The sequence below is a fragment of the Phaenicophaeus curvirostris genome, chromosome 1 (assembly GCF_032191515.1).
Source record: "Phaenicophaeus curvirostris isolate KB17595 chromosome 1, BPBGC_Pcur_1.0, whole genome shotgun sequence".
In the NCBI taxonomy this organism is placed as follows: Eukaryota; Metazoa; Chordata; class Aves; order Cuculiformes; family Cuculidae; genus Phaenicophaeus; species Phaenicophaeus curvirostris.
Window position 1 is genome coordinate 145,260,764 of NC_091392.1, and position 12,329 is coordinate 145,273,092.

A 12,329-nucleotide genomic window follows, 5' to 3' on the forward strand; every position below is an offset into this window, starting at 1 on the left:
CGGTGGAATAACGATGCTTCTGTGGATGTGCTTGCCCCGTAGTGCAGGAAAAAAGCTCTGCATGACAATGCTGTGGTTCTGTTTGTTGGCAAAAGGATGTGTTTTGTGAGAAAACTATTGCCCTGCGTCTTCAACTTTAAGAAAACAGGCAAATCTTGCCAGGAAAAGGTGGAAAGGTATCTTGAAAGAGAGGAAGAACAGAAAACAGACTGAGATCAGAACAAAGAGAAAATAGTTACTTTCTCTCCAAAGAATAAAAATATATCCAAGTTTGTCTTGATCAAGTAATTTATCCCATGAATCCATAATTTTTGTCACCTTGGTAGCATTGGTTTACCAGCAGTGTCCTGACTGCTGGCTACATGTTACGTTCTTTGGCTGGCCAAGCGCTGCTGTTGATGGCGCTGCTGTTGATGGCACTGCAGTCTGAACAGGAGCTAAGGAATAAAACCAAATGAAAACATAAACACAGCGTAAATCTTGCTGGATTGCTTTTCAGCTGACTGTGTCTCCTGATTAAGTTGGAAACATAGCCTCATAAAACAGTTGCCTGAGGTCAGCATCCCATGAGATGAGGTGGAAGCAGGCAACAGGAGGCAGAAATAGGCTAAACTGGTCTTGCTGGTGAACACAGAGTTGTATTAACCCTCAGAGGCAGCTTTATCGATGCTTCACAGGCCTGCTACACTACACTCACATGTACCTTCCTAGCCTTGCCACGTTATTGTTATGGCCCCTAATACTGGGTACAAGAATCAGATGACTGCTTTTCATGCCTCATGAATGTGTGAGCTTAAGTTTTTTGTAACACCTTATTTTTTTCCATAATGCTAATAATTTCTTTATTTCCCCCATCACCCTAGTTGTGTCTGCTCTGAATAAGGCATGGTGTGTGAACTGTTTCGCTTGTTCAACGTGCAACACTAAGTTAACACTAAAGTAAGTTTTCAGTAACTGTTACACCTTCAAAACATATCAGTGGTTATCTTCAAAGTGTAGATGTTGCTATAGTCTAACTGTTATGGTACAAAAAACATACAAGCAGCAGTTATAAAGTCATAGAATCATAGAATGGTTTGGGTTGGAAGCGACCTTAAACATCATCCATCTCCAACCCCCCAGCCATGGGCAGGGGTACCTTCCACTAGACCAGGCTGCTCAAAGCCTTGTCCAACCTGGCCTTGAAATAAGCGCATATTTCTTCCTTTTACTCCACTTAATGAATTTATATCTTTCTTATCTGTCTGCTCAGGTCTTCCTTCAGTTAGTCTTCTTAACTCCTCTCCTTTCCTGTCCTTTGTTTTTCCTGTGTTTAACTCTAAAGGGATAAGTTTGTTGAAATTGATCTAAAACCTGTCTGCAAACACTGTTATGAGAAAATGCCAGATGAATTTAAGCGACGACTTGCCAAACGGGAACGTGAAGCAAAGGATAAAGAGAAGCAGAAAAAGAAAAAGCCAATCTGTTTGTAAACTTTTTTTCCTTCTCACCACCACCTCTGCTCCTTTCTTCTTTGGTCAGTGCTAAGGATGTTTTCATTTTGAGTTTTTGCATGAATTTATGCCAGTCAAACCCAAAATATTTTTCACACAACTGCAACTTGAGATATTAACTTGTTGTTCTGCTATGTTATGTTTAGTCGCTTTAGCTCTACAGTCAGGTTTGGAAGACTTTTTAAATGACACAGCTAATAAATACGGATATTTGGGTGAGAACTGCATAATTCACTTACCAGGATATTGTAATTACTGTTCATCATGTATAACCACATGAAAGTAACCATATATATGTATAAATTGCAGTTGTACTTTTTTTCTTTTTTTGCTTATTTTTTATGCATAGTTTAATAAGATACTTCTAGAGATTTTTTTTTCACTATTCCTGCTGCTAAAACTTTGTCTGGTTTTTGCTTTGTCATTTTAGGAATAAATTTGTCGAGTTTGATATGAAGCCTGTCTGCAAAAAGTGTTACGAGAAGTTTCCTCTAGAGCTGAAGAAAAGACTGAAGAAATTGGCTGAAACTTTGGGAAGGAAGTAAAGACTTCATCTGCTCTCTCCCCTGCCTTTGCGAAAATCATACATATATATTACTTGGTGGGGGTAGGGGTGCTGCTTTGAGGCTGCAAGCAGATAACAAATGATGTTGTATGCCTTCTATCAAATCGAAATATCTAAGAATCTCTGTTCTCTATATGTGTACATGTAAGATTATTGTTGATAAACAAACCACACTTCCAGTCTAAATTCAATACCAGCTCACCTGAAAGGTTTCTGACCCTGATAATGCAGTTGAACTGATGTGAGTGGCCCATTCTGCACAGTGATCTGTGCAGAATTTTACAGGGACAGAAAATTTGCTTGTGAATATCTGCAGAAACAAACTGCAAATGTGTCCAACTTCAGGGGCACATGTTGTTATTTATATTAATGAAAGTACTAACCTTCATATTAAGCATGCACACAAGTGACTTGGGCAAGAAACTGACATACTTCACCTTGTGGAAAAACTCATGGTTGGATTTCAGGCCAAGTCATCTCATTGAAGGAGCCTTCCTTCAGATAGTTGGAAAAATATCGGATTTCTAAATACAGTCACTGTACACGTGACCTACTTCTGATAGATTATGCTTTGTACATCAGGCTTAGCATGAAATACCTATATAAAACATATATTCCTATTGCAAGAAATGAGCATACTCAGAACTACTTGAATTTTGCTAAATTCCACTCAAAATAACATATTAGCTTTTATACATGCTTTTGCATTCTATTTACTTTTTGTGCCTTATCCTGCTGGACCATACATAACAGTGTTCCATAATATATATATATATAGTTTTATTTTTTATTTTGTATTTTTATGCGGAAACTATATACAAGGTATTTTCCAAAGATAACATACTTTGCCTTAATTATACAGGATGCAAGAAGTATTTTATTTTAAATGTGAACACCTAAGCTTAAAATTAAGCTTCTAGACTTCATTAGTTTTCAGAACAATACTGAAAATGCCTATTTCAATTAAAAGGCAATATTACTTTTACACCTATGAGTGTAAATATACAAGGTCTGATCCTGCTAGGATCTATTTCTTTAGCCATCCTCAAGAACTGAGCTCACAAATAATCAGAATTCCTTAAAACATACATTTAATTGTTTTGTACTGTTGAATTCTGTCCATGCAAATCTGTTCTATTTTTCCCTTTCTTGTAGAAAATACAGTTACTTAGAACTTCTCGATGGTACTACATTATGAAGTAGGCAAACTTTTTTTTAATTTTTTTTTTACGTTAGTGATTTAAACACATTTTACGTAATGACATTATAGGAAGTAAAATCTCCTTTCCTGTTAATGAAGAATTAGTTGCTTTAAAATGTCTACTTTCCAGTGTCATCAATAAAGGCTATGTTATTAAACCTCATAGTGCCTCTCTTAAATGAGTATTTGAAAAGGGTGGGGAAAGCAAATAGGCTCTCTTGGTTCCCTGTGCTTTTACCTATGACTGTATGTAAATGCTTCCTTATTTTCCCAATTTAAAGGAGACCTGTGCCTTTCCTAAATATCCCACTGTAGTTAGTTCCTAAGGTTCATGAAAGTTCATGTAGTTCAAGGTTGATGTAGTTCATAGATTCATGTAGTTAGAACCTAAGGTTCATGAAAGAAACCACAGTTATTTCACATTGAACAGCTTGATTCTTCTGGATATTTTCTCAACTGGCACAGACACTAGGTTTTCCTAGAGAAAATATGTTGTCTGAGTTTAAAACATACACTTTCCTATCAATCTTTACTTTCCTCTTTTCACAGTAGTGAAGCCGTTTTCCCAAACTTCCAGTTTAGTGCTAGGTAGGGTATTCTTTACTATTTTATCTGATGTAGTTATTGAATGCCATAACAGTTCAGTAACTGAATGCAGTCCTGACTGTGTTAAAGACTAGAAAAACTTAAAATGTCCCTGAAAAACATTTACATAACTAGCATGGTAGCACTGTTGGGATTTTGGACCATGCCATGGATTCAGTACACCATACTCAGCAATGCTACATTTCCCGTTCTAGGTTTTTCGGAGTACACTGACTGTACTTTTCCTTCAGCCTATGTAGGTGCAGCTCAAAGAGTCAGGAAGGGTCTCTATCCTTAAGGCTAATTGATAAGACCTGCTTACATCCACATTCCTTGGGATTACATCCATCTACAACATGATGGCCTTGTTTGTGCTGTGCGGCCAAGGTCTCCTCTTGACTCTGTGGTAGCCTCGTGGCCCTAACACAGGATGTTTTTTCTGTTTCCAAGTTCCCAATGGTGAACATTGTGTTCCAGTTCACCAAGGCAGCAGTTTCTAGTTCCTGAGCATGAGCACGTGTATCTTGGAACCTGCGGTGTAGCATCTGAGGGTACTTGAGGGTTCAAAGTCTGATGAATCATTGACAAATGTTGTTTGGAAGGGACTGCTAGAGATCCACTAGCCCAGCTATCTGCTCAAAGCAGGTCTAACTTCAAAACTGGATCACTGCTGAAGGTCTTGCTCAGCCAAGCTGTATCTCCACAGAAGGAGACTTCACAGACTTTTGTGGGGTTCCAGTGATTAATCACCCTCATGGTGACCTTTTTTATTATTACTGGAGTCATATCTTGAGTGGAGGGTTCCCCAAATCCATACTGCTCTCTTGGGAGCTGTCTTCAACATGAACTGTCATTGAAATAACACCCCTGGACATTGTCATGAAGGGGATTAATTAAAAGCAGTTGCAAAACAGAGCCAGGGAGTGAGCTAGCCATTAGGAAGCCTGGACAATTACAGGTCTGGTGTTGAAGCTCACTTCCTGGCCTGTCAGCATCCCAGGTATTCTGCATAGCTGCACACACTTTCCTGAAAGAGGCAGAATTGATTGTTGTTTGTCTATGCATGAGACCTACTATCTCTAAAAGAAGGCTGTGTGCCTGGGATGTGGCAATGGATGTCTCGGAAGTTTTGCCCCTTTTTCTTGCATGGGGAAGAGATTCCTTTTGAAGCCCCTGCTTAATTGTAATGGTAGGGAGCACTACAGAAGGTCCAGTGGATGTAGCTGCAGGGGGAAGAAGCCTTTCTGCCACTGGCAGTGGCAAGCCCTGTGCTCTGTTCCCACAGATACGTAGCAAGCCAAGCTGAGCACAGGCTGGTTGCAGGGACAGCACTAGAGCTACTGCTGTCCTGCCTGGTGACCTGCCTTCAAAGGATCATAGAATGGTAGGGATTGGAAGGGACCACTGAAGATCTGCTTTCAGTCTTCTCCAAGCTGAACAGATCCAGGACTCTCAACCTCTCCTCATAAGAAGATGCTCCAGTCTCCTAATCATCCTTGTGGCCCTCCGCTGGACTCTCCCCAGTAGTTCCTTGCCTTTCATGAACTGGGGAGCCCAGAACTGGTGTTGCGGCTACTGGGTGCCACTTCCACAGGGATGGATGAGATATGGTGATGAGTGTCAAGGCGCTGGATCTTGTCTGTATGAAGGCAACTTCCCATGCCTCCCCATCACTTGAAGAGCAGTAACTTCCTCCAGTGATCCACTTCCAGCATTCTTGCCTGCACCAGTACCAAGACTTTGTTACTTAGCCAAGCAGGTGTTGATAAATTGTTTGGCAGCCCCAGTTGTTGATGAACCACTTGAAAAAGCACAGAGAAAAAAAAGCTCCTCTTTCTTCTTTAAGGATTAAATCTAGTACCTAAATAAACCACTGGTAATAGAGCAAATAATAAAAGACAGGGTCAAGTCTTTCAGCCAGGGTGTTACACGACTGCTGCTGTTACAGGAACAACTTGAGTCACCTTCTTTTATTCTTCTGGCAGATATGGTGTCGGAATATAAGGGAAGACTGGGGAGGAGGATTACAAACATGCTTAAGTGACTTGCAGCTGGGGTGAAGAAAAACGCATATTATCATACTAACTTGTTTAGTCTCAGGTGCTTGGCAAGTTGAACTATTGTGTTTAGATAACATAGGCACGTGAAACTCAGGACCATGAGAGCTTGAGATTCCAACCTTGCTGTGAGAAAGACTCAAAGACTCTATTTTGCCCTGGTAAATACAGGCAAAGCAGCAGTTTAGATACACAAACTTTCTAGCTAGGACAGAGCTCCGTGGGGCCGGTGTTCCCGCTTGCATTCCCTCTGCCCGGGTGCTCTTTTCTGGAGTTGCCCCACATTGTGAGGTAACAGAAATAAATTTATCTTTTCATTTTATCTATGGCTTTGTGGTTGTTCCTGCACTTTACCTACATTTGTCTCACACAGATCATAAGAGCTTTGAGGATGGCCATATTTTCAGGTATATAAGGAATCGTATGGCTCTCAACAGGTTACCTGAGATTGAGAATGGGACAAATTTTTAATTATGCTTCTCCAGTGACAGAGCCCGGTGGCCACATTTTGACCAAAGTGCCTGCACTGGCAGAGGAGAGACGAGATAGGCGAGTCCAGCATCTCAGGATGCCAGCTGGGAATTACACCATGTGGCAACCACCATTGCTCAGCATCACCAAACTTGTAATTACAGCTGCAACTTGCAAATTTCACCTGTTTTGAGGGCTGCCAATATTGTCTTCTTTTGATCCATATTTCCAGCTATGCATCAAGATGGTAAGAAAATGTGTAACTATGATAGTCACAGTGCCTGGGAAATAAAGTTTTTCACCATAACTGCTAGAATATTTGGAAACTCATTTTCTAGAGCACTGGATCTCAGTGATACAGTCCACGGCAATGGATTAAATTTATAGTTGTGGTGAGACACGAGATACAGTTTTAAGTGAGAAAATACTAAAGCTCGCTTCCACAGACGTGAGAAATTTCTGTGACAGCAGAAGGCCCACACATGAATCACAGAATCATAGAATGTCCTGAGTTGGAAGGGACCCACATGGATCATGGAGTCCCAACTCCTGTCCCTGGATAGGACAATCCAAACATTCACACCATGTGCCTGAGAGTGTTGTCCAAGTGCTTGTTCGATATTATCAGGCTTGACTGCTTCCCTGGGGAGCCTGTTCCAGTACTCCACCAGCCTCTGGATGAAGAACCCCTTCCTAATACCCAACCTAAATCACCCCTGGTGCATCTTCATGCCATTCTCTCAGGTCCTACCATTGGTCTCCAGAGAGAAGAGATCAGCGCCTGCTACTGCTCCTCCTCCCCTTGTAAGGAAGCAGTAGACCACTATCAGGACTTCCCTCAGTCTCTTCTCCAGGCTGAAGAGACCAAGTGACTTCAGGATGCCCAGGGAAGTTGTGGCTGCCCCATCCCGGGAGGTGTTCAAGGCCAGGTTGGATGGGGCCTTGGGCAGCCTGATCTAGTGGGATATCCCTGCCCATGGCAGCAGGGTTGGAACTAGATGATCTTTAAAGTCCCTTCCAAACCAAACTACTCTATGATTCTATGACTTTAGCCACTCCTCATACAAATTCCCCTCTAAATCCTTTACCAACCCTATGACCCTCCTCTAGACACACCCCAGTAGCTTGATGCACCCCAGGACATGGTTGGCCCTCTTACCTGCCAGGGTACACTGTTGGCTCACATTCAACTTGCTGTCAACCAGAATCTCCAGATCCCTTTTCGCAGAGCTGCTCTCCACCCTCTCACTTCCAAGTCTGTCTGTATGTACAGTATACCCAGGGTTGTCATGTCCTGGCTGCAAAACCCAGCACTTGCCCTCGTTAAACTTCACAGAATTAGGGTTGTAAAGGACTTTAAAGATCAAGCAGTTCCAACACTCTTGCCACAGGCAGGGCCATCCCACTAGATCAGGCTGCTCAGGGCTCCATCCAACCTGGCCTTGAACACCTCCACGGATGGGGCATCCACAGCTTCCCTGGGCAACCTGTGCCAGTGTCTCACCACCCTCATTATGAAGAATTTCATCCTACTGTCTAAATCCTCTCCCTTCCAATTTAAAGCCATCCGTCCTCATCCTGTCATTCCATGCCCTTGTAAAAAGTCCCTTCCCAGCTTTCTTGTACAGTCCCTTCAAGCACAGGGCTGGTGAAGGGTCTGGGGTGGTGGGGGGGGGAAGTTGTATGAGGAGTGGCTAAAGCCACTTGTTCTGGTTCAGCTTGGAACAGAGGAGGCTAATAGGAGACCTTCAGGCCGCTATAAGGTCTTGCCCAGCTCTCCCGTTTGTCCAGATCCCTCTGCGTGATACAAGAAGCAGTTACTGTTACGAAAAGCGGAATATTTTGATTTAAGTTAAAGTTCATCGAAGTAATTTTAGTTCTTGGAAGTTAAGACAGAATGTCCCTCTGAGAAGAGGTTTTCTTTCAGGCGGTGCTTTTCCAGACACGGTTCACTCTTTAGAGATGATAACGTCGCGTGAGCTGTGCTGAGGGGAGGGCTCTGCTCCTCTAACCACCTCTGCTTGGAGCTTCTCTCCTTCTCAAACGCAGGCTCAGGCAGAGCTGGAGCCAAAGCTCCAAATTAGCAAGAGACGGGGCTGTTGTGCAGTTCAGAACAACATTAAAATTAGTCCTTCGAAATTCTCCAGCATTTTCGACGCCACGCGCGCCTTCCCACCCCCTCCCCTTCCTCCCCCGTCAGCGCCGGCCTCAGCCCCGCCTGCGCGCGACCCGCTCCCTCGGCCCCCCCCCCCCGCCCCCGCCAACCCCGGCTGGCGCACAGCGCATGCGCGGGGCCCGGCGCACGCGCAGAGAGCGGAGCCTAACCGAGACGTTCCCCCTACCCCCCCCACTCCTCCTCCTTCCCGTCCTGCTCCGCGGCCGCGGGCGTTGGGCGGGGCGCGCTCTCTGCGCAGCGGCCGGAGCGGGTGCGATCGCTGCGCGGCGGCGGCGGCGGCTGCTTCCCCCTCGCCCTCCTCCTCTTCCTCGCGCCCTTCCCTCCCTCCCTCCCTTCCCCCCTCAGGAAGGCGCCGGGCCCGCTCCGCCCGCCGGGGGCGCGAGGCCGCCATGATGAGGCGCACGAAGCCCGAGGTGGACCGGTACGTCGCCTTCGTGCAGACCATGCTGCCTTCCCCCAGAGAGGTGAGTGAGCGCTGCCCGCCGAGGCCCGGGAACGCCTTTCCCTTCCCGCCTTCCCCTTCTCGCCTTCTTCGGAACCGGGACGCCTTGTGGCGGCCGCCCGGGCTTCCCGGGCCTGGGCCCCGCCTCGCGCGCCGGGAGCGGCCCCGGTGGAGGCCGAGCTGGGCCCCGCCGAGGCCCCGCTGGTCCGGGGGGAAAAGGGGGAGCTGGTGGGGGCTCCGGGAGTGTGTCTGAGCCCGCGAGAGCCCTGCCTGACGCCGAAAATGCCGGCAAATCCACTCTCTCAAGGCTCGTTTTGGAGTTTTAGAAAGCGAGTATTCTTCATCGTTGCTTCAGCAAGGCCAAGTGCAAGGTCCGACACCTGGGTCGGGGCAGTCCCCGGTTTCAGTAAACGGTGGGGGATGATGTGATTGAGAGCTGCCCTGCAGAGAAGGACTTGGAGTGCTGGTCCATGAGAGGTTCGACATGATCCGGCAGTGTGCGCTCCCAGCCCAGAAGGCCAACCGCATCCTAGGCTGAATCAAAACAAGTGTGGCCAGCAGGTCGAGGGAGGGGATTCAGCCCCTCTGTTCCTCTCTTGTGAGACCTCACCCGGAGTGTTGTGTCCAGTTCTGGAATCCTCAACATAAGAAGGATATGGGGCTGTTGGAACGAGTCCAGAGGAGGGCTACAAAAATAATCAGAGGGATGGAGCACCTCCCATAGGAGGACAGGCTGAGAGAGTTGGGGCTGTTCAGTCTGGAGAAGGCTCCCAGGAGAGCTTATAGAGACCTTCTAGTGCCCAGAGGGGGCTACAAGAAAGCTGGGGAGGGACCATTCGCAAAGGCTTGTGGTGATAGGATGACAGGCAATGGGTATGAGCTGGAGAGGAATAGATTTAGACTAGACATAAGGAAGAATTTCTTCACCATGAGAGTGGAGAGGCACTGGTTGCCCAGGGAAGTTGTGGCTGCCCTGTCCCTGGAGGTGTTCAAGGCCAGGTTGGATGGGACCTTGGGCAGCCTGATCTAGTGGGATGTCTCTGCCCATGGTAGGGAAGTTTTGAACTAGCTCATCTTTAAGGTCCCTTCGAACCCAAACTATTCTATGATAATATGATTCATCAGGGCTGGCCAAGACAAGGGAGCGATCCCTATCAATTTTGTACAGCAGAATGTATTTCCCACTTATATGCAGATGGAGAAATTTTCCCAAAAATCTTATGCATGTTCTGTTACATGTGTGGGGCCTTGGGCAGCCTGATCTAGTGGGATGTGTCGCTGCCCCACTTCAAGGGAGTTGGAACTGCGTGATCTTTAAGGTCCCTTTCAACACAAACTGTTATTACAGAATGACAGAAGCAGACGCCTCTGTTCAGCACAGATCGCACTTCACACGTGATATTATCATCTCTGAAGAATGAACAGTGTCTGGAAAACTACTGTTTTAAAGAAAACATGCTCTCAGAGGGACGTTCTGCCTGAAATCCAAATAATAAAGTTACTTAAATGAAACTTAACTCTACTTTAGCTTAAATCAAAAATATTTCACTTTTTGTAATAGTGGAATATTCTTGTATCATTATGTATTTTGGAGTGAGCCTGTATTTCAAACTTGAGGTTTCTTTAAGTCGAATGAGATAAGGGAGGCTGCTGTGAGGAAAAGCATGGGGTCTCACTTGCTGGAGGTGCTTTCCCTAACTAGGAACAGTGGTTTACCAGAGCTGCACACCTCCCCTTTACACCTGGTAAGTCCTGGTGTTGCTTTAAAGAGCACACCACCTCTCTGAGGAAAACTACAGGGTTCTTCAGCTTTCTGGAAGTGTAGTTCCCAAGTTTCTCTTTTTTAGAAGAATAAGGAACCGAAATAGGGAATATACAAGTTACTTTGAGGTTTCTGTCTTTGCTACGGGGTTAATCATCGAATCATAGAACAGTTTGTATTGGCGGGTATCTTAAAGATCATCCAGTTCCAGCTCGCCTGCCATGGGTAGAGACACCTGCCGCTGGGTCAGGTTTCTCAAAGCCTCATCCAGCCTGGCCTTGAACACCTCCAGGAACAGGGCTTCCATGACTTCTCTGGGCAACCTGTGCCAGTGCCTCACCACCCTCACAGGAAAAAAAAACCAAAAAAAACTTCCTCTCATTCTGTCCCTCATAAAGAGCCCCTCTTCATCTTTCCTGTAGGCCCCCTTTAAGTACTGGAAGATTTCTGTAAGGTCTTCCTGTATTCTTGTCTGTATGACTGCTTTGCTAAGTAACAATATTGAGAGGGAAGACTGGGAGAAAATAATTTACTTACTCTTTTAGTAACTGGACAGAAGGATAAAGGAACTCTTTGTAGTTGGTTACCATTTTCCATCATATGTGGAAGGTGGTATATGGGTCATAGTGAGCAGTCTGATGCAGTTCATGGGAGCTATTTAATCCTGAAAGATCCTATTCTTCTGCTCTGAATTGATTGTTTTTGTTGTTGTTGAGGAGGTAGAATATTCAGCAGTGTGTTGTGTAGCGTGAATGCATCCATGATCACCATTATGCAGTAGGGTCTTTGCAGGGCCTGCGTACTTTGTCATCATTTGTACCTTCCCAGCAGCAAAAAAAGTTGTCTTATGACTTTAATTGGCTTGGGTGCAGTTTAGACCAGACAATGTGAAGTAGATCGCTGCCAGAATTGGAGATGCTCATAAAGTGTTTTATAATTCATATTAAACTCGACAACAACAAAAATAAAGAATCATCGAATGGTTGGGCTTTGAAGGGACCTTAAATATCACCCAGTTCCAACCCTCGTGCCATGGGCAGGGACATTTTCTACTAGGTCAGGTTACTCAAAGATTTCCTCTCCTTCTGTTGTGCTTAAGGCTACCTGGTGCATATTTAATTTTGTTTGTTTCTTTGTTTTTAAGTAAAGCTTAGGAGTAACTGTATCAATGTTTGAAATAGTTGCCTGTTTTCTTGTGTTCATTTTGCGGGGAGAAAGGGAGGAGTTGTCTATAAGGCTGCAAAGTGTTTATTTGAGTTTTGTTTTCATTTATGCCTAAAAGGAGGTGCCAGGTATGACTTGACTCCTGACATATTCTGGCATTTTCTTTTTATGCTGTACTTATGAAATACAGACTGGAAACTTAAGCTATCTTATGAGGCCTGCTTTCATTCTAAGCCACTGTTGAAAATTTTGCATGAACAGTGGGGATAGGAGAGGGGGGAAACTAGTAATTCAAGTGAATTCAAAATGTACATGCTTGTTTGGTGTCATAGATGTAACTAGTGCCAGTATTTTTTTTTGGTTTGCCAAGCACAGTCTGCTTTTGAACTGTTACTGGGAGCTTAGGCTTTAAG

At 44.9% G+C, this 12,329-nt stretch overlaps 2 protein-coding genes across 10 annotated transcripts in view; both read left to right on the plus strand.

Moving 5' to 3' along the window:
• Window positions 1-3,422, plus strand: part of LIMS1 (LIM zinc finger domain containing 1) — a 75,422-nt gene extending 72,000 nt beyond the window's left edge. For 4 of the 7 annotated variants that reach the window (XM_069877365.1, XM_069877375.1, XM_069877353.1 and 1 more), the window contains exons 9-11: window positions 864-939; window positions 1,325-1,516; window positions 1,924-3,422. In XM_069877365.1, the coding sequence (XP_069733466.1) occupies window positions 864-939; window positions 1,325-1,472 (224 nt within the window). In that variant the 3' untranslated portion in view covers window positions 1,473-1,516; window positions 1,924-3,422. Of the gene's footprint in view, window positions 1-863; window positions 940-1,324; window positions 1,518-1,923 lie in introns of those variants that run through there. The other 3 variants (XM_069877356.1, XM_069877351.1, XM_069877345.1) reach the window with 2 other exon arrangements.
• Window positions 3,423-8,860: 5,438 nt separating this feature from the next.
• RGPD4 (RANBP2 like and GRIP domain containing 4) overlaps window positions 8,861-12,329 on the plus strand; it is a 40,833-nt gene continuing 37,364 nt past the window's right edge. For 2 of the 3 annotated variants that reach the window (XM_069877521.1, XM_069877530.1), the window contains exon 1: window positions 8,861-9,012. In XM_069877521.1, the coding sequence (XP_069733622.1) occupies window positions 8,938-9,012 (75 nt within the window). In that variant the 5' untranslated portion in view covers window positions 8,861-8,937. The remainder of the gene's footprint in view (window positions 9,013-12,329) is intronic. The other variant, XM_069877549.1, reaches the window with a different exon arrangement.